The sequence below is a fragment of the Schistocerca americana genome, chromosome 10 (assembly GCF_021461395.2).
Source record: "Schistocerca americana isolate TAMUIC-IGC-003095 chromosome 10, iqSchAmer2.1, whole genome shotgun sequence".
Classification (NCBI taxonomy): Eukaryota; Metazoa; Arthropoda; class Insecta; order Orthoptera; family Acrididae; genus Schistocerca; species Schistocerca americana.
Window position 1 is genome coordinate 108,498,543 of NC_060128.1, and position 22,342 is coordinate 108,520,884.

General features: G+C 41.7%; 1 protein-coding gene across 1 annotated transcript in view; it reads right to left on the reverse strand.

Moving 5' to 3' along the window:
- Positions 1–1,524: 1,524 nt before the first annotated feature.
- Positions 1,525–22,342, reverse strand: part of LOC124552429 (Y+L amino acid transporter 2) — a 74,695-nt gene continuing 53,877 nt past the window's right edge. Inside the window, exons 8-12 of the mRNA XM_047126702.1 lie at positions 17,205–17,432; positions 10,203–10,299; positions 9,966–10,115; positions 7,804–7,981; positions 1,525–1,656 (exon numbers count right to left, since the gene is read on the reverse strand). Of these exons, the coding sequence (XP_046982658.1) occupies positions 1,595–1,656; positions 7,804–7,981; positions 9,966–10,115; positions 10,203–10,299; positions 17,205–17,432 (715 nt within the window). The 3' untranslated portion in view covers positions 1,525–1,594. The remainder of the gene's footprint in view (positions 1,657–7,803; positions 7,982–9,965; positions 10,116–10,202; positions 10,300–17,204; positions 17,433–22,342) is intronic.

Here is a 22,342-nt window from a genome sequence, read left to right on the forward strand (position 1 = left end):
AATCTCAGAGCTAAGTCTTTTGTTGGCAATGCTCTTACTGGCTGAACATCCAAGCCCTAAACTCTGAAACTGACTGAAGCTTTCAGCTCTATCATAAGTTGTTTGAGGATAAGTTTGTGATTAGAATCGTTGTCCCTGAAATTCATGAATCCAAGTTTCAGAGCCAGTTTGGCACATGCAAATCTGCAAGTCAGTTTCACGACGATGCCCACTTTGTAACGAAAATCATGATTCCATACCTGATATTGTTATTTCACGATATAAATGTCCACAGCTGCAGCTCATTATTTATTTTGTCATAACATTATTTTAGATGTGAGCTGACCTTTCATTTGATGGTTAATACATGGAAACTTATGAACACATGTAATTCTGTCATTCACTTCCATATTTTGTGATCTCTTTACAATTTTCAAGCCTGGATGATAAGCTCACAACTGGTTATGATGGAATAAATAAGTCAACTGCAGCTGAGAAAAGCATTATTACTTGAACAGTTTCAAAATAGCCTGCATCCTGCTGCAGAGCAAGCTCTGTCTAGAAAGATGACAAGATGTTGCATTTCAGAGTCAGAGACAGTGGATATTATTTTATGGCAAAAATAGCAGCAATCCATTCCTACCTAAGACTGCAAGTGCAGCACTCTGAAGAAAGACTGTCAGCCATTAAAACTTAGTTTGCCAATTCTTTGATAACCTTGTTATAGTACAATGTTACTTTTAAAAGTGTAACTTAATTTCTGAATTGTCAACCTAAGAAGGAAGGTAGTATGTCATAACTTTTTGTACACTGAGCATTTTTTTAAAAATAGTAACACACCACACATACTTAATACCTTGTTGCTTACATTGGCTCAAGGTATTATTTTTCCCGGACCAACAGCAGAGGTCTGCAGACACAAAAATAATATTAAGATAAGTTCACCATACAACTGAAAACACACAAGACTAATAATACATCAAACAAACTATATTAAAATGAAAATATAATTTACAGTTTTGCATGAAAAATACTGTCCACTCGTCACTAAAATGGGCTTAATACTAAATGATGCTATGTGTCACATCCATACAAGCATTATCGTAAACAATAAAACAATATAATGTAAATGAATATCAGATCATCCAAAACAGAGGCAAAATTGACACTTAAACTTGTAAAATATGCTCCTGCTACGAAGTCAAAATGTTCTGTAATGAGAAGTGCCTTTTTTTGAGGAGAACTGCTAAAATTTTTAAGAGAATCAGATAAAATATGATTCTTATTTTTTGGTAAAATGAAGTTGTGATGCCGCACTCAATAGTTAATGATCAATCACGCAATACCCTCGCACAGCAAAGACTTACATAAAACTTAAAATCTGAAATATTACAATGACTAAATTAAATTAGGTAACACACTGCAATATAGCACTTCTTAACTGCCATCTGATACATTGTCTGACAAACACTACCTATCACCTGGCTGCTACAAACCTTGACATGTCAATCTCCGGCATAAACCAAGCAATATAAAAAAAAAGTACTTGCCAAGCTCAGTTTTTAAACTACTTATAATTTAACACTACATTTCCTTGGTTTTCTGCAGCATGAACTTAGTCTTCTTTCTCTTCTTTGGCAGACAGGAATAATTTCTGGACACTGCAGGTCAGTTTGTCTGCAAAAATTCAGTGGAAGTGTAATATTAATGCACGTTCAAACGTTCTAAACATAAAAGCAATAGTTATGATGAACATTTATACCTAAGAGACAAGAAGCATTTAAGATAAGTGTCTTAAGTTTAACACCTAGCAAGAAATGAGAGCATATTTCCTCAACAGAGTTACAGTCAATCAGGGTAACTTTGTACCATTTACCACTTTTGTTTCAAATGGCTACTGCTGCTCCACCTACTTGCATTATTTTGTAATAAAAGTAACTGTTTTATTACCTCTGTGATGTCTAGTTAGCATTTCAGTTGCCTTTCCAACTTCCCACAAGCTCCTAGGCTTGGATTAGCCTTTAATTGTGTTGCCTATGAAAGAGTGTCCGACTATAGTGATTGAAGTTGAACAATCCTAGATTGATACAAATACCTTGATATTTCAAAGTAAACTTACAGTACTGAACAAAGAATTTTCTTTTACTGCTTATTAACACATTACTTACTTTTGGCACAATTTAGATTTACCCAGAGCATTAGATGTACGAAAAAAAATCTTTGGTTTTTAAGGCTGGTCTAAATTGATCCTGATGCCAAGGTACGATTGTATCGCCATTAAAATTGAAATTTTGCTCTAACAGTGCATAGTTAGTACACATTTTCACTTTTCCAAGCACTCAGTAATTATATATGTAAAATGTTACAATGTCTGTTCTAATGGGTAATTTATTTTATGGCCAATATTTTCAAAAAAATTGTAAAAAGTGCTACGAAGTTACCCTGATTGACTGTACAGAACATGGTAAAAAATGGGTACTTTCTTGTGGAATAAAGAGGCATAGGTTGGGAAAGGGCAGGTCACTCGCATCATAGGACCAGCAGGACGCACCTCTAGTAAGAGCAAGGGGGAGTCATCAGAGAGAGAGAGAGAGAGAGAGAGAGAGAGAGAGAGAGAGAGAGATGTCTATATATGTAAGCACTATTCTGGAATTATACATACAAAAACAGCTGAGAAGAGGAATAAATAATGCAGTTAACAAACATGACGATTGGGAAACTTGAGGGGGGGAGTGAGTGTAGGGTGATTCCAATATTTCAATAAAAACCTTGAAAGAGCTATAATATTCCTAAACTTGTATTACTGATTTGTCATGCATTATCCTTGTGCTATGACAAATGACCACAGTTGGCAGCGTAAAGAGCATCAATGCAATGATGGCCGTCCCATTGTCGACTGGTGCCACATTGGAACTGTCACTTGTTATATGTTTTTCAAGTAGCGAAGCTGTTAATCAATGGAAATGCACTGCAGGATGAAAACACAGAATGGTGTTTCATGTATGGCCCAGCACAGCAAGTGTGAGTAATGCGGAAATTCTTAGACATGACTCCCGTGTACGATGCTTTGCATCTTTGCCGGGCACACCACATAGAGGCTAACAAGAATAAGGTCGCAGTGATAGAGCTTGTGAAGGAAAACAGCCTTATTAATGTAAACAGTGTAGTCACTCTTATGGATATTGGTGTTTGTTTGACACACAAAATTGTACACAGGGTATAGAAATTTGATAAAGTTTCTGCATAATGCCTGGGAAGAACTTTACTATCATTTCCGGGTTGAAGGTAATGGATATATAGTCATAACTGTCACATGAGATGAACCCTTCACTATTGGGCAGCGAACACCACCACAGCTCTCTGCCAAGGGGGGGGGGGGTGAAATTTCCATACTCTGACATCGGCAGGAAAAGTTGCGCTCAGTGGCTTTTGGCATGCAAAATGGGTAAGTCTGGAGCATTACACTGAAAGGAGATTACCAGTGAACAGTAATTCATCCTCAGCTCTGAAAATCACCTTCACCCTGCAATCGGGAGCAAACGACGAGGACTTCTGCAGGTGTTTTGTTGCAAACGTGACAATGCTCAGCCCTATACTGCCTGTTCAACCATAACAGCAGTACAGGATATAAACTCTAATAAAAAAAACCAGTAATGTTACTCATCACAACTAGCGCCAAGTGACTTTCTAGGATTTGGACGGCTCACAGAAGTGCTGGGAGTCAAGTGTTTCGGAAGTGACACAGAGGAAAAAAAATCACACTGCACAAATGGCTGCAATCAAACACTATAGAATTTAGCTCAAAAGGTAGCCATGCACTTCCGTAGTAGTGGAATGTGTACATTACCCGTCAAGGGGATTATACTGAAAATGATGTATCTGCAATTTTTCTTTGTCTGAAACACACAGAAGAACCAAAAAAACTGCTACCCCTGCCTAACATCGTGTAGGGCCCCCGTGAGAGCACGCAAAACTGTCACAACATGTGACACGGACTTGATTAATATGAAGATGGTATCTGTTCTTTCGGAGATGTCCGAAACAACAGATACCATCGGTGACCCTGCAGCACTCTAGAATGAAATGATAATTAAATCAAGACCCTACACTGCCGGCAGGCGTTGATATACATCAACGGGGACAGTTGAAAATGTGTGGCCCGACCGGGAGTAAAACCCGGGTTCTCCTGTTTACATGGCAGACGCTCCTGCCATCTGAGCCACCATGGGCACAGAGGATAACGTGACTGCAGGGGTTTATCCCTTGCACACTCCCCGTGAGACCCGCATACCCAATTTAATGTCCACACACTACATTCGTAGTGCCCCTGCCCATTACACTCATTACTCTTACAGAGTCCCGTAAGAGATCGGGCAATACGTGTGTATCCGCACAGGAGGAGGTCAATGGCTGGTTAGCCTTAACTATATGAAGATGGTATCTGTTCTTTTGGTCAGTGTAGCTAGTGAGTGCAGTGCCTTGTGGTATCCATCAGATTGCTTTGATTCTTTGTAAAAACATTGAATATTTACATTGTGATCATTGTAAAACGAGGTGTAGCTAAATATTGTGTTTATTTGCGTACATAGCTTAATAATGCATGTTATAAGAAGCAATCTGATGTGGATACCACAAGGCAGTGCACTCACCAGTAATGCATCTAGCTACACTTGGTCCACAGTATAACGTCCTCTTAACACCTCCATCTGATGAGCCTGAGTGGCCCAAAAACATGTTCACGGTTGAATAAATCGTAAAAAAGCGACCGGTTGCATATTTATAACCAGTTAAACACCAATTTAAATGACAGTCACAGTTCGTCATCCACAATGGATATACTGGAAGCTATTTTCATTCCTACACTGTCACATTCCAACAAGTTTTCCTGTTGGCAAATTTCAAATTATAACTTGTGCCTTCACCTTCCGACACAGGGCAATATTTCACGTGCTTGTAGCACGACGACATAGATGGATGCGTTAGAAATAAGGTTGTTTCTTGTGTGCTGAAAATTCTTTCCTCCTGGATTTTTGCGAAGCAAAAAATTAGCAAATATGGTGAGGTAACTGTGCAGGGTAGAATAAGAATCTAATGGTTTTGATGGTTAAGATTAGTACCTTTGCAAAAAGCTATTTCGATTCTTGGTTTCTGAAGATTCCTACATGCCCTGTGACAGGCAATTCAGCATAACTGAAGAGGGAAAAAAGCAGTGTAAGAGTATGGTTCCAGAAGAATTAACTAAAATGATTCACAATGCGATAGTCTTCAATCCCTATAAAGTAATTACAGTAAAACTTGACAACTTTTTTTTATTTTTCTGCTGAAGTCGATGTGTGTGAGTGTGACTAATCTTGAAATAAGCACCCTCAGCTGGATTTGAGTCTCAAGAGAGATTTTCCCAGTCGTTCAGTCAACTCGAAATGTGGAAAGAATATAATGTACTCAAAAGTGGTTCTCAATGAGGCAAAAAGAATGACTTATAATCCAGAATGAGATTTTGACTCTGCAGCGGAGTGTGCACTGATATGAAACTTTCCTGGCAGATTAAAACTGTGCGCCGGACCGAGACTTGTAATCAATTATGGGCTTTCTGGATGAAAAGTATAATGCATATTACCAGGAAATTTGTGCCTAAGAAAAACGAGTTTCACAACTACGTTTATGTTTCTATTTCGACAATGTATAAACTACTAATTTACAAACCACACTACGATTTATAGTTAAAATTCAGTTTATAATATATTGAGTGGATTTCTTCAATTTGGAAGTACTTTTTTTTAATAAAGTGAGTACTAGAGTCATTTCAAATTTTCTTTCTTCTTTTCCTGAAAAATTTCATTTTTGGTACTTTCTGCCTTCCCCACGTCTATGCTTCACATCTGTATCACCCGTTTTGAATTACAGCACTGACAGACAGTTTCTTACAGTAGAAACCATTTAAAAACATGGGGTAGCTCAGGAAGGAATGGAGAGACGTATCGTAGTTTCTAGACTGTAACAGCCAGAAGCCAACTGAATAAAATCATTTGCAACATCAGTGTATATTATTATAAAAAACCGGAACAACTCTAAATTTTTTTTGACCTCCTCTGCAGCAGTGAGAGATGCACAAGTGGTCGGTTAGGGGTTAAGGGACTAAAGTACGAAACATCAGTCCCCGATTCGTGAGGTAGTTTATCTGGAATTAGTGATGTCTGCCAGAAACTTGGTTACATTTCGAAAGTAAGTAGGAGCTGTCTAACCGAGACATTAAAAGACTACTGATGCCAGAGCAGAGAAATTATTGAAAGAGAAATAAATATAAATAGGTCTACCAGATACGTAGATCAAAGGAGGAGGGCCTCCCAGGGCTCATCTGCTGCAAGAGGGGCAGCCGACCCCCACCGACCCGATAGAGGGCAGACACAGCTGCAGAGTAAAGAAAGCCTTCTGGGCAGGACAATTGTAACAGTAAAAGTGAGAAGGCCAAAAACGTTATGGACATCAGACAGATTGTCAATAATGAAATGTGGTGAGAGAAGTAGCCTGACGAGTAGGTGGGTGGGGCCCGGTGAGCGTCCTCTGGCACTCCACATGCAACAGGACCGACCTGGCGCGCAGGTTTAAAGCTGAGATCGCATTAATATTTCGTTATTTACAAATAACCGATTTCAAGACACTTTGCTGTCATCTGCAGGTCCTCGAGACTGTGTTATAAAGTGTATTCATTCTGAGTTGGACCACATGTCAAACTCTGAGGTCCACCTCAAAATGAACAGATTTTCTAACAAAAAAAATTTGAAGACCTGAAGACAACAGGAGTCTGTCAAAACTGGTCATTTGTAAATAAAGAAATATTTACGCGATTTTGCCTTCGGAAAGTTTTTACTGAGGAAGATAGGCGGAGATCTCGGCAGAGTGCCTCGAGTCACATTCCAACTGGTAATCTTATCTGAGAGCAGGTGTAGGTGGTCAATGCCCCTCATTTGTAAAAAAAGACAAAGACAATTAGGAAATTTTTGGATAGTAACTGCATAAGTGAACAGGCGTTTGCACCAACAAAACAAGAGGAAAGGTGACAAGCTATGCACTTATAATCACTTGGGATGCTGGGAAAACGAACGAATGGATTAGGTGACTGGCCCAGAATTATGACCGGAGTGGAAAGGAAATGGAGGTGGATGGGATGCCAGGTTAACGGATGCTTCGAAGACCGAGGAAGTTACTTGTTGCATTTCAAGAAATAAACCGTGGAGATGACAACCCATTTAGTTTAATTCGAGTGCTGGCTCTGAGCATTATGGGACTTAACTTCTAAGGTCATCAGTCCCCTAGAACTTAGAACTACTTAAACCTAACTAACCTAAGGACATCACACACATCCATGCCCGAGGCAGGATTCGAACCTGCGACCGTAGCGGTCACGCAGTTCCAGACTGAAGCGCCTATAACCGCACGGCCACACCGGCCAGCTAATTCGAGTGCTGATCTCAGTTTTCCTCAAATTATAATGTTTACACAACTTCTAGAATTTCCTCTCTCAAATCGCATTCTTGATCACACATCAACTTTTTTTTTTTTTTCTTTACTCATTAACTTCCATCTTTGCACCACTCAGCACTGGAACAGTTAACAAATTTCTTCTGAAATTTGGCACTTCAGGCAGGCATTTCATCACCATTTTACCACACACATTATCCTCTGCAACAGATTTGGCGGGAAACATAAAACTACCCGCTTCTCACTAGTCGACAGTCGTGGGCACTTCTGAGCACATTTAAGGTGTAACTCTTTCCGCATTACACGTGACGTGGGTACAAAAGACTGGTAGATATTCCGACTTACCGAGGCCACTGAGGAACCAGGCTGGCTTGTCCTGCCACACCACCCCCATGTAGTACACCGGCACACCCGTCACGGTTATCAACACGCCCATACCCACCTCGTACGGGCGCTCGTAGAACGGCACGAAGACGAGGAAAGCGCATATCAGCACAAAAGTTATGGGAATCCATAACGCCACCTGCAACACAGAGCCACATTACAATGCAAATACATCTTGTGACATACGAGAAACATTTTCATTTTTGATGACGACAGAAACAGAAGTAATGAAATAAAATTTGTGCCAAGGCCTGGACTTAAACACAGGTCTCATGTTTGCTACACAGATGTGCTAACCCGTACACTACTGTGGCTACCACATCTGTATGGACTACCTCAGTCCAGTGCCCTCTAACACAAACTTCTTTTCACACCTTCAGACCATTTTCACCTTCTTCAGCTGTCAGTATTGCCGAGGCTCTCCGATATTGGCGACAACGCTGAGACTCTTATACCTCCAGGAAAATGTAATTCCATGAGATAAATACACTGAAGAGCCAAAGAAACCGGTACACCTGCACCTGCCTAATATTGTGTAGGGCCCTCGTGAGGACGCAGAAGTGCCGCAACACGATGTGGTGTGGACTCGATTAATGCCTGAAGTAGTGCTGGAGGGCGCAGACACCATGAATCCTGCAGGGCTGTTCATAAATCTGTAAGAGTATAAGGGGGTGGAGATCTCCTCTAAACAGCACATTGCAAGGCATCCCAGATATGCTCAATGTTCATGTCTTGGGAGGTTGGTGGCCAGCAGAAGTGTTTAAACCAAGAACAGTGTTCTTGGAGCCACTATGTAGCAATTCTGGACGTGTGGGGTATCGCATCATCCTGCTGGAATTGCCCAAGTCTGTAAGAATGCACACTGGACACAAATGGATAAAGGTGATCAGAGAGGATGCTTACATATACATCACCTATCAGAGTCATATCTTGTTGTACCAGGATGCTCATCCCACTCCAACTGCACACGCCCCACACTGTTACAGAGCCTCCACCAGCTTGAACAGTCCCCTGCTGACATGGAGAGTTCACACATTTGTGAGGTTGTCTCCATACCCGTACACATCCATCCGCTCGATACAATTTGAAATGTGACTCGTCTGACCAGGCATCATTTTTACAGTCGTCAGTAGTCCAATGTCTCTGTTGACAAGCCCAGGCGAGGTGTAGAGCTCTGTGTCGTGCACTCATCAAGGGTACACAGTAGGCCTTCAGCTCCAAAAGCCCATATCAATGATGTTTCATCAAACGAGTCACACGCTGACACTTTTTGATGGTCCAGCATTGAAATCTGCAGCAATTTGCAAAAGGGTTGCATTCCTGTCACGTCGAACGATTCTCTTTGGTTGGCGTCGGCCCCATTCTTGCAGAATCTTTTTTCGGCTGCAGTGATGTCGGAGATTTGAAGTTTTACCGGATTCCTGATATTCACGGTACACTTGTGAAATGGTCGTACGGGAAAATCCCCACTTCATCATTACCTTGGAGATGCTGTGTCCCATCGCTCGTGTACCGACTATAACACCACGTTCAAACTCACTTATATCTTGGAAACTAGCCATTGTAGCAGCAGTAACCGATCTAACAACTGTGCCAGACACTTGTCGTCTTAAATAGGTGTTGCCAACTGCATTGCCATCTTCTTTCTGTTTACATATCTCTGTATTTGAATACACATGTCTATACCAGTTTCTTTGTTGCTTCGGTGTAGATCACCTATGCCTGAGAATTCTAAGTGTGGAGAGCAAGATGGCGTCACAAGCAGTCCCTGATAAAAGAATGTTGTTAAGGGGGGGAGGTGACTTTTGTTTCTTGTCAGCTGAGATATACTAGCCATAACCAGTAGTTTCACCACAGTTTTTAAAACACTGATAATTTATATGGAATAATATTCACATAATTAACATACTTTGAAATATTAGTTTTTTAAAATTTGTGATTTATAATAATCAATAAAATTACATAACAAAATTAATTATATAATTACATAACAATGAAGAACACAGAATTCCCCGACATTTTCCTTATTTTTCTAGGTAAAATGTAAGTCCCTGGGAAGTCCAAGTTTTCCAGCTATTCCAGAAGAATCGCCACCCTAGAACTAAAACATTCAGTTAACACACCTTAATTGGTCTGTCCATTTCAGGCCTCTTCCAGCGCAACCACAGTATTCCAGCAACCGATAACATGATGAAGAACGACTCGACGAAGCTCGAGTACGTTATAAGTACGTGAACATCACTTGTGCACAGCATGATGAGTGAAAGTAGATTCTGTTGGAACAAAACAACAAAATTAAAAGTAAAATGAAACTCTTTCGAGGGTACGTGTGCAGCAGGAGTGGGTCATTTACTACATACCAGGAAGACTAGAGAAGGAGTCGGGGTGAGGCGCTTGATATTGATGTGAGACAGCATGGCTGGGAAGTGGCCGTACCGGGCACCGACAAAGCACATCCTGTTGAAAAATGAGAGCCAGTTCATCAATAACAGTGTGCCACAAACACTGACGACAAGCATTCATTTCACAATAAAAATTGTCACTTTGTGATACATAATGAACGTTTCACTATACCCTGATTGGAAGGCTGAGAAATATCTGCATTTTATATGGTGAACTTTCAAAGGTCTAGTTTCTCACACGTTAAAATATCCACATAATTGATAAAAATCTTAGAAACGCACTTTAAAACATTTTTGGAATAACACTGGCAGCAGTATCACCTCATTAACATCTTCCCCTGATGTAAAATTAGTGTCTTTTGAACTGCAGGGCCAAATCCAACTAAATTTGAGTGACCTGGAAGTGTACAAGACTAAAAATTCAAATTTCTTCCGAACAGAATAAAAGGAAAAAGGAGACAACACAGCCATTCAAACTTGAAAGTAAAACACATGCAACCCCATTATGATTAAATATATTAGGCTCTATGATTATAGAACTAATGTGTAGAAAAAATCATTCACGATGCTACTGGAGCGAGAGCACAATCTTCACAGTATGTGAGAATGAATATTTCCTAAAAGTAAAATGGCACGAGTGAAGATAAATGATAAACGATATTTTCCCAGTTATAAGATGAGGTTTTTTCCAAATTCATCATTAAAAAATACAGGGTCATCTTACACTTGCAGATTAAATTATCACTTCTGAGAGCAGCAGTTTTACATTGTGTAATAGATTAATACAGGGGTTGTTCTACACTTCAGGCGGAAGGGTTGACAGGGAAGGAAGAAGGGTGAAGGGAAAGGACTGGAGAGGTCTAGGAAAAGGGGCAGATTTTGGGAAAGTAACACAGAATAATGGGTCAGGGGAGACTTACCATACGAGATGAGAGGAAAAGACTGATTGTCGAGGACTGCACTGGAAGAGATTTGAAAACCTGAGAGCTTAAAGGCGGAAGACAGGGTAACATGCAAGACAGAGATTACTACTAAAACATCGTGCACAAGTTAATAAGACTAACTCAAGTGCATTGTACATAATGGAAGTGGGAGGGGTGGTGGTGAAAAATAGACGGGAAAGACAATGGAAGATGTAGAAAACTAAAACACAGTGAAGCAAAGAGTAAATACAGTGAGGAAAAGCTGAGATGTTGTAAGTTAAGACCAGGTGGGTGGCAAGAACCACGGACATGTTGTTGTGCTAGTTCCCACCTGCGGAGTTCTGAGAAACTGGTGTGGCTCTGAGCACTATGGGACTTAACTGCTGAGGCCATCAGTCCCCTAGAACTTAGAACTACTTAAATCTAACTAACCTAAGGACATCACACACATCCATGCCCAAGGCAGGATTAGAACCTGCAACCATAGCAGTCGCGCGGTTCCAGACTGTAGCGCCTAGAACCACTCGGCCACCCCGGCCAGCGAAACTTGTGTCTGGGGGAAGAACCCAGATGGTGCTTGAGGTGAAACAGGTGCACACTCTGCAGCTGGATATTGTATATTGCCAGTATACACCCTCCGCCTATTACCATTCATCCTGATTCATAATTTGGTGGTAGTCAGGCCAAATAGTGTTCACATAACAGCTGATATATGACGTGCCGTTTCGCAGGTGGCTCTTCCTGTGATAGTACATGTTTTGCAACTTACAGGGCTATTACATGTTGTGGTAGGAGGGTGCGTACAGCAAGTCTTGTAGCAGGGACAATCACAGAGGTAGGAGCCATAGGGTAGGGAGACGGGTGCAGAGGGAGCATTGGGTCTGACAACAACATTGCGGAGATTGGGAGGGTGACGGAAAGCTATTCTAAGTGTGGTGGGCAAAATTTCAGACAGAATGGATCTCATTTCAGGACATGATTTTACGACATCATGGCCCTGTCGAAGTAGCTTATTAACACATTCCAGAACAGGATAATACTGAGTCACAAATAGTGTGCTCCGAAGCACTGCTGATACCCCCACAAAACAGCTTTGGAGCTGAAACTTTTCCATTTCAATGAAAAATCAATCCAAGTCAATTGGCAGACAGCTATTAATTTTGCTCTGGTGTCTGAAATTATCAGAAATTTCATGCAAAACAGTATCTGTTCTTACTGCCCAGGAGAAAATACAATTGCAGACAAGCAACTATTACCGGGCATAACAAAAAGCAGGTTCACTCAATTCAGACCCAACAAATACAGTCCCAAATTCTGGATTCTGCCTACTAGTGATAAAGTATACACGTAATACTTTGCCATAGTATGCAGAAGGGGCATGCAGAGGGAGAAGCAACCACTTAGAGTATATTTACTAAGATGGTATCTGTTCTTTCGGACATTGGTGACCAAGCAGCTCGTTAGAATTAAATTGCAATGAAATGAACACCCTTAGTAAATATATAGTTAAGGCTCACCGGCCACTTGACCATCTTCTTCTTCTGTGCGAATGCACAAACAGTGCCTGAACTCTTACAGGAATCGGCAACGTGCCGCGAGTAAGTCCTAATGAGTATAATGGGCGGGGGCACTATGTATGTAGTGCGGGACAATACATTGAGAATGTGGGTTTCATGGAGGGCATGCCAGAGATAAATCCCTGCAGTCGCGCTATCCTCTGTGTCCTCGGTGGCTCAGATGGATAGAGCGTCTGCCACGTAAGCAGGAGATCCCAGGTTCGAGTCCCAGTCGGGGCACACATTTTCATCTGTCCCCGTTGACGTATGTCAACGCCTGTAAGCAGCTAAGGGTGTTCATTTCATTGTAATTCACTTAGAGTATGTCGTTGTTCATCTTGTGGACCCATTTCCATTTCCAGTCGAGGAGGAAATGTGATGACAGAAAATTTCTTCACATCTTTTCTACTTGCTAAGAAGTTCAAAGGGTCGAAAAATTCATTATATTGTACAGTGAACAAGATCTGATGAGTTGAGAAATGTCACATGCTGAAACACAATCCACCACTGTCTCGCACCAGATAACAGACTTCACCACGATTGTATACTAGGAAAGAAGAATAAATATGTCATTATTCGGTGTACACTGCATGCTACAAAAGCAATAAAGAAGGAAAGAAGATACCTGAAACCACAACATTCTACAGTGCGATAAAGTAATGGGGGGATTGGTTGATCGAATTACGTGTAAATATACAGTACCCCACACGTCGCATGCACGAGATGATCAATGCATGGCTTCATACATTTGTTTCCATTATTTATGCTTTTCTGTTACTTTGTTGTTTCTGACCCCCTCTAAATCTCTTTTTTCCTCTAGCTCTTATTTGCACTATTCATTTTTGTCTTAAACATTTTCGTTTACACCTCACTATCTCGGGACTGAAGCTGGCACACTGCTTATCAGTGGTGTAATTTATCTCTCTCTCTCTCTCTGTAGCACACCCCACTTCATCCCCATTTCCACAATAGGTAGGTCTGCATGCCCTGCCCTTCCCTTTCTTCACCAATCTATTCCACAGTCTTCCCTGCAGAAGAAACTAGTTCTAGAAGTTAGGATAATACATATAATTTTATATGTATATCAGCACTACTGAATCAACCTAATGGTGATTACTGGCCAGGAATTCGTGTGTGTGTGTGTGTGTGTGTGTGTGTGTGTGTGTGTGTGTAACAGAACACATTTTTCGATATTTGCAATCAGCAGAGCACCACACATACAAGGCAATTTGGATGTAGCAGGTTGTATCTATTACGATGCTTATTGCACACATGATGAAAACTGTATCATGTATTCAAAGTCGGTCATCCTTTATCACACAATACTCCATAAATTTCAAACCTACTGAAATGCAATCATCTCAAAATGTAACTAGGTAGTTTTGTAGCTCCAGTATCTCCGATTACTGGAAAGGTTGTGTTTCACTCAAAATGTTAAATGAAGGTCAGATTTATGAAAATCCCCTCTATTGCACTCACAATTCACCCTATATTTGGGACAGTGTAAGAAGATCCTTGGCAGCTCAGGGTTGTTGCCAGCTTTCAACTGCAGAGCACTAACAGCTGCAGGTGAAAACAGTAGCTGTCTAAAGAGGCATTGCCACAGAGACATTTACAAAATCACATTACTGTATCGGTCAAGTTTAGCCGGTGAAAATTGCTGTGCCCAGCACACTGCAGCTGCCACGCATCAACTTGTGCCGACTCAACTACAGCCTTTGAGCAAGTAACATTGTTTCCTTAGAGTAAGTCCTAAATTTCAGTTTAACACAAAGTTTTATTTGTTATAAATAGTTATGTAGATCTGGAATAGTATCAATTCATCAATATTCGCACATCCTGCAAAAATGGTTACTATTTAAGGTGCAAGCACATTGGTGAAGTTAGAGAGGAGGTATTTTAAATATATTGGAAGTGATATTAAACTAAAACTGTTGTACTAGAAGAATTGCTGGAAGATTGTTGGCAGTAAAATTTAGATTTCTAAAAGAATTAGTTCAGAGGAACTAGAGGAAATTTAACCTTCTGTATGTGAATTTTTAGTCCCATATGACAAAACAGCAATCAACATTTTTAGAGTTATTTATTATGAATGTAATTTTCATTTTATTATGGAATTTATTTTAAATGTGGTTAAATAAAACAAAAAGTGATACTGCTCTTCACAAAAAATGAAACAATAAATGCACTACTAAACTATCAGATGCACTCACAGGCAAAAAATGAACAGTTTACACCCAAACCTCCATATCAGACGGTCACTGGGCGCAAGCATCATATATCGACATAGTATCGACAAAACTCCAATGTCGTTTGTGCTACATGTTGACATCCAGGAGAAAGTGTGTAAACAGTAAGTAATAGATAACATCTGACACACGGAGCACAGGAAAAGCGTAACTGTGAGCATCTGTCACACAGACATTCCATGAGAAAGACAGTAGTGCTTTAGTCTGTTGTATTGAGGGTCCCGGGTTCGAGCCCTGTAGTGTAGCATGTGTGAAACTGTTATAGGGGACACTATGTTCCTCACATGTAAAATGACTCTTAGGGTTTATAGCAATGTTCTTTTGGCAGACTGCTTTTAAAAATCATAACAATTACTATTAACACAGGGAGTGGCGCAAATGCTTGATCATTTCCGTTCGTGCGCAATACAGTAGTCGTATGGAGGGCAGCGGAGGAGAGTGCAGCATTTCGAGATTACTCGAGGCAGTTTCAGTTATTGTGGAGCTGTGGTTCAGTAAGCATTGCACATTGTCACTGAGAGGTATTTTAAAAGTGGCGATACTGTTCTGTCATACATCAGTTTCACAGACATTTTCACGTATGTGGTAGGAGACAACTTCCACTGCGTAACATGATTAAATTGTGTGTCAAGACCTTCAGATCACCTGTTTTAATGTCAAAACAAAAGCCTCAATGATGTCCGAGGTAGGTCAGATCATTGGACAATGTCAAGCCGTGCCGACTAGCCTGCACCGACCCACACGTATATGAGCTACCACTCTTCGAATGTCTGATTGCTTGGCAACAAGAATACTGCACGAAGGACATAAACTTTCACCCACATAAAACTGCAATTGTTCAAAACCTTAAGCCTCACAGGTGCGCTAATTGTCAGAGATTTTCAGAACAAACAATCGCTCTGATGGGCAATGACAAATTCCTCGAGCAAGTGACGAGGCTTATTTTAATCTCGACAGATATGTTAACAAACACAATTTTTGCTATCGATCGGACATAAACCCACAAGAGTTACACGAATGCTCCGTGCACAGTTCCAAAGTCACAGTACAGTATGGGGTTACCAAAGCGTGTGTTATCGGGCTGTATGTTTCGAGGAAGGAAGGGTGAATAGTTACGGTAAACCAAGAATGCTGAACACTTTCTTAATTCCCAAACTGAAAAGAAACTGTCTCAGTATAAAAAAGATTTTGTTCCGACAAGACGGACCGACGGCCTGTACAGCAAATGATGTTATGGGATAGGATACTCGAGGGGCAAGTTTCGTGGCTGCATAATCTCTCTCAATGGCAACACTGCTCAGCCATCTAATTATCATGAACTCAGCATTTGTGACTTTTTTCCTTTGGGGTTAACTCAAATTGTTATTGTTTGCAAACGAAAGCCGTACACTGCAAGACTTGAAAGAAGCTACAGGACAAGTGATTGCATTTATATCAAATCAAATGTCGAGTAAAGTGTTTGACAGCTTTGCTGTGAGACTTGAGGAGCCTATGCTGCAGAATGGCCGCCACTTAAATAATGTTACCTTTAAATAATGCAGCCCGTATTTTTTTGCGCTTTCTGTGTGTGTAAAAGGTTACATGTAAGTTTTATGCAGCCTTTCTTATGAACTGTCATTTTTAGCAATTCATAATAAACGACAAACTTTCAAAAATGTCTATAAACATTGGAGTTATTTTTATTTGAAAACTGCCCAATATTTCTGCCACTCCCAGTACTTCCGCAAACGTGGTGCGATCGTTTATTTACTCTCCTCTTCCGACGGTTTATTTTGTGAAACTACTGATGTACTCTGAAGGTTTGCTACTTTCAAATAAATGACGCAAAAGCAGACTGCCAGCAGAATATTGCTACAAACCCAGAAAGTCCTTTTACATGTCAAGAACACACTGTATAATGGTTTCATACATACTACAATACAAAAATTGGCACAATCAGTGCTCGAACCTGGGAGGTGTGGTAAACTAACGCTCTACCGCCTTCCCCACAGGGGTTCGAGACGATAGGTGCTCGCAGTTGTATTTTTCTGCACTCCTTAGGTCCTTATTGCTTACCATTTACACACTTTCTCCTGGACAACGGCACACGGCACAAACTGTAACAGAGTTTCGGTCGACACTCTGTCGATATACGATATTTGGTACTGACCTGACTGGCATACTTGGGTGTTAGAGGCAGGACTGGGTGAGTTGGAAATTCTGGACAAAGCATAGTTCTGACAGTTGCCCCACCTGGAGGACGTCATGATGTGGACGCTGAGGCCCCCGAACGCAGACAGCGCGACCAGCAGGGGCATGCTCCACGACATCGGTCCCAGGACTTTGTCTGCAAATGTGACGGCAATGGCGTCGGAGGAGATCATCGCTATCGGAGTGAGGACTGCGAGGTATGCTACATTGGCGAGCACATAAATGAATGTCACCAGCGGGATGGATATGTAAATAGCTCGTGGCAAATTGCTGAAACAGAAGAGGTAACTCTCAAAATGCATAATCATAAAGTTTATGAAAGTAAGTGTGTGTGTGTGTGTGTGTGTGTGTGTGTGTGTGTGTGTGTGTGAAATCACACGCCAGCATATTTTAGGAATCCTTGTCCCAATACCAAAAAAACCTGGTACATACAAAACTTATTTACTAGGGGGGCCAATTATCATGGTTGTAATACATCAAAATTTGTGAGGGTGGGGAAGTGGACTCTTTTATAATGGATCTTCTGACTGATTTGATGTTCCCCGCTATGATTTCATCTGCTGTGACAATCTTATCACCTTCAAGCAGCCTGGTCATCCTACCCAAAAAATTTCTGCCCTGTAAGAGCCCTGAGAGTTACTCCCTGATGCCTAACACATGTACTATCATCTCACTACTTATTCCAATTGCTGTTTCACACAAATTCCTTTACTCCTCCTGAAAATTATCTTTCTTATCTTTAAGTCCATTGAATTTTCAGCATAATTCTGCAACAACACACTTCCAATGCTGTACTTTTCTTCTTTTCTGGCTTTGCTACAATCAAAGATTCACCTCCATACAATGCCTTACACCAGATGGACATTCCCAGGTTTCTTCCTCATGATGGGAGGTCTCCAAGGGATGGGATCAATTGTTTGAAACTACCTTTATGTGGTTGTTAAGTTAGTGTTACAGGTATCATATCCTGCAGCCATTCACCTCGGTGGGCCCTAGTTTGTGTAAATTGTCACAACAGAATTTCTTCTAATTCTCTAGAGCACTGAAAATAGCAACACTATAAAAATGATGCTGTAGTGTAGGAAATAAATTAAGTAGCTGATACACTGAACGTTGTGCATTCAAATCCTGCCAGGTGCAATCTTTCTCTTTTTTTACATCTTAATTGAAATAATTGATGATTATTTTTATCAGTTAATTGGCATAAATACGATTATTCTTATTTCTGATCCTTTGCCATGTTATTTTCATCATGCTATTACACTGCTAAAGAACAGTGACACTCTAAGACACCAATAATCACAGGGAATGATAGATGACACGAAACACACTACATGGACAATAGAATTGGAGTAGCATATTTATAACGAAAAATGGTACACATTGCAACACATGGGAAAGTGGGTAATAGACATAAATAACGGTCATGTTTGACACAGGTTATGCTCCCAACATAAAGATCAATATCGGACACTCTGCAAGGAATACCCCTCCTCAGGCACTAATGTATATTTTGGACCCGTGCTGGCTACCAAACCATTGAGGAGTCTTTGGGGATTTTGTCTGTCTTCTCTTAAGGTGCATTTTCAGTTCTTGCACAGTTTAGGGAGAGGGTGTTCGTTGAAAAACACGTCTGCCAAGAGCATCTCTGGCATGCTCTAAACAGTTTAGGTCTGGGGAGTAAGTAGGCCATTCCATATAGTCAATATCTTCACTTTCCAGTGTTTCCGACACCCCAGCCATACTATTTTTTTGTTTTGTTTTAGGGCACAAAAACAACTGAAGTAATAAGCATTCATGACATAACCTTCGAACACTAATACAAAAAAGATGTTAAAAGCGACTACACATTGAGCCCAATCGACGGAAGGAAAGAGAGGTAAGAAGAAAAACTTTCTCCAGGAGAGAGGTCCACAAAATACGCTATAGAGACAGCAGAAGTCCCTGAGTCAGAGATAAAATGTCCTTTGCAATACTGCTGCAACAGATAAAAAATAAAATGCGGTCAACAGACCGTGTGTCATTTGTCAAAACGGCTGATAACTTAGACACAAACATACACTATAATGTAAGCGGTTAAAAAAAAGGGCACTCGGTGACAGCAATGAACACAAAGTGGTGGGGATCACTATTTAACAAATGGCAACAGCTAAAAAAACTGTGCCAAGTACGCAACTTAACTAAAATGATCTCACGGCACGAGGGCCGAGAAGAGGTCAGCCAAGCTGCTGGGCGAGGTCTAATTCCCCGGAGCTTGTTCCTGTGAAGAGAAGACCATTGGTGATGCCAAAGTGACACCACCTACCAACAGATGACAACACGGAGATCATCCAAAGGAATGCAAGAGTTAGCAGGTCAAGGCAGAACGACTGCAGCCTCAGCAGCAGCCTCATTTCCTGTCAGACCGATGTGACTGGGAGCCCCATCAGTATGACACGACTGGGAACCCACACAATCATCACAGTGGTTCCCTCAACAGCGATCAAGTGGAAACTTTTTTGGATGGACTGTGTACAGCACGCTAAGTGTCTAAACGGCACCGAGAGAACTGGAGCAGATAACAAAAAGCCTGTGTCACCAGATGCACTTGTTGCCCTGATAGAGGACAAAGTGCACTGCTGTAAAAATCGAGCAGTGTTCTGGAAGCTGATACCGAAACACTTTGGTGCCAATGACGAAGGTGCAACTGACACCAGGGTCGGTCACAGCCACGTCAGTGTATACAAAGGTGCTATCGCTAAGTTGCGTGTAAACACTGAGAAATGTACAGCGACAGATCAAATCCGGATTAGTTTCCTCAGGAAGCGAACGAAATCAGAGACGAGCACGGGCTGTGGCAGGTAGGGTGAAGTTGAGCTGCCGGAGCCATAGCCGAAAGCGAACTCTGGGAGGTAACAGACGAAGGGCACACCGTGTGGTGGTCAAGGGAGTAATCGAAAAAGAGGGCATAGCACAGGTGGCTGGGCACGGTAGACAAACGGCACGCGTATCCGCCGAGGAGAACGCCACACCGGTACAACAGCGGTATGTCGGCAGCTTCTGCGCACAGACACTCGACAGGGATAGTGTAAAAGGCATGTGTGGCCAAATGTATTCCACAATATTGGATTGTTTTAAGATCGATGGACGTGCAGGTGGATAAATGAAACAGCCATAGTCTAGTTTCGAACTGACGAGGGATCGGTGCAGACAGAGAAGGGGCTCCGAACTGCTCCCCAGGAAGTATTGCTTAGGACACACAGTACATTGAGGAATCAGGTAAGATTTGTGCGAGGACCAAGAAAGTTTTCTATCAAGCACGAGTCCCAGGAATTTTGTAGTTTCAGTGAGCAGATAACAACAGGCCCAAAATGTAAAGATGGTGGAAGAAACCCATTGCACTGCCAGAAATTCATTCAAACAATTTTGTCAGTGAAAAAGCTAAAGCCGACGTCAGTGCTCCACGAGTAAAGACGATCGAGACATCACTGAAGACACCACTCGAGGAGACAAATCTGTGGAGAACTGCAATAGATGTCAAAGATGTCAACGAAAGGGGAACCAGCCGGAGATACCTGGTGGTACACAGGCCACAATGAGATTAATGACTACAGCAAAGAGGGCAATGCTTATGACATTCTAGAGGCAGCCTGTTCTCCTGAATAAAGGTGTCTGAAAAGGTCAAACCCACACATACCTTGAAAACTCTGTCACTTACAAATTCCCGAAGGAAATGTCGCAAGTGGCCTCGAAAGCCCCAAGTGTATAGAGTACACGGATATCAGTCCTCCAGCAGGTGCCATAGACTTTCTCCAAATCCAAAAACATGACCACAGTCTGGTATTTATGCAGAAAACTGTTCATAAGGGGTGATAAAATGATGAAACTGTCAACTGCAAAACAGTGCACTTGAAATCCATATAATCCATATTGTGCATTCGTTAGCAGATTGCAAGACACGAGCCACCATACCAGCCGACCATGAATCATATGTTCAATTACCTTGACTGGTGGTGAGGGAATTGGAGTGGCAGTTAGGACGATGTTTGTCTTTACCGGGCTTAGGTAAGGGCATGACAATGGCTTCATGAAAGCACCTGGGAAACGTGCTATCTTCCCAGTTGCAATTGCTACATATGAAGGAGAAAGTGATTGCCCGCAACAGACAGGTTCTGCAACATTTGAATGTGAACTCGTCCAGCTGTGGGGTGGAGGACTGGGATGAAGTGAGGGCACGATCTAACTCCCTCGTAGCAAAGGCAGCATTGTAGCACTCACAATTCTGAAAACAGAAGGGTGTCACCCGAGCCTCATCCACCTGTTTCTGATGGAAAAAGGCAGGGTGATAGTTGCTGGAGCTTGAAATCTCCACAAAAGTGGCCCAAGGTGTTGATAGCAAGAGTCCAAAATGACATCCTTTGCTACAGTTAAGCAGGAAATCAAGGAATGGACCTTGGTCCCATGGAACTTACGGAGGTTGCTCCCACACAACAGAAGAGGGAGTGAAACTGTCAAAAGAACTAGTAAATGAAAGCCAGACAGCTTTTTGCTATCCCGACGAATGTGACACAGTGCATGCAACTGTTTATAACAAATACAGATGACGGTTAAAAATGCAGAGAGCACATTTCCACGAGCGAATTGTATTGTGGCGTGCCCGACTCCACCGAGGCATTGGGACACAGTGCAGTAAAGAAGTGTTGCAAGGAGTGGAAAATTTATAAGATATTCTACCTAGTCATCGCAACTGGGAAAATAATGTTCATCGAAAGTTTCCAGGGACGAGTAAAGCCTACAACCGGCCTTAGAAAACAGGCAATTGGGTTTACACATGGTGTGGTGGAAGTCAGCAAATGGATAGCGCATGGTAAATGAACACTTGAGTACGTGTCAAAGAGAACAGACCACTCGAGACAAGGGGCAAGCTGGGCAGTGGAAGTTCCAATGGAAAAGGTGTGTGTGTGTGTGTGTGTGTGTGTGTGTGTGTGTGTGTGTGTGTGCACGTGTGTAGAGTCTGAGAAGAAGGTCGGTCCTCCAGTGCTAAGACTGATGAGGTTGAGTTGACACAGAATCAGCGAAGGGGGGGACCTCTCTGACAGGTTGTCGAAGAGCGCCAGAGGGGAAGGTGTGCATTAAGATCACCAAGCAGCAGAAAGTGATGGAGCAGTTGACCATTAAGCTGGAGGAAGTCTGCACTGGTG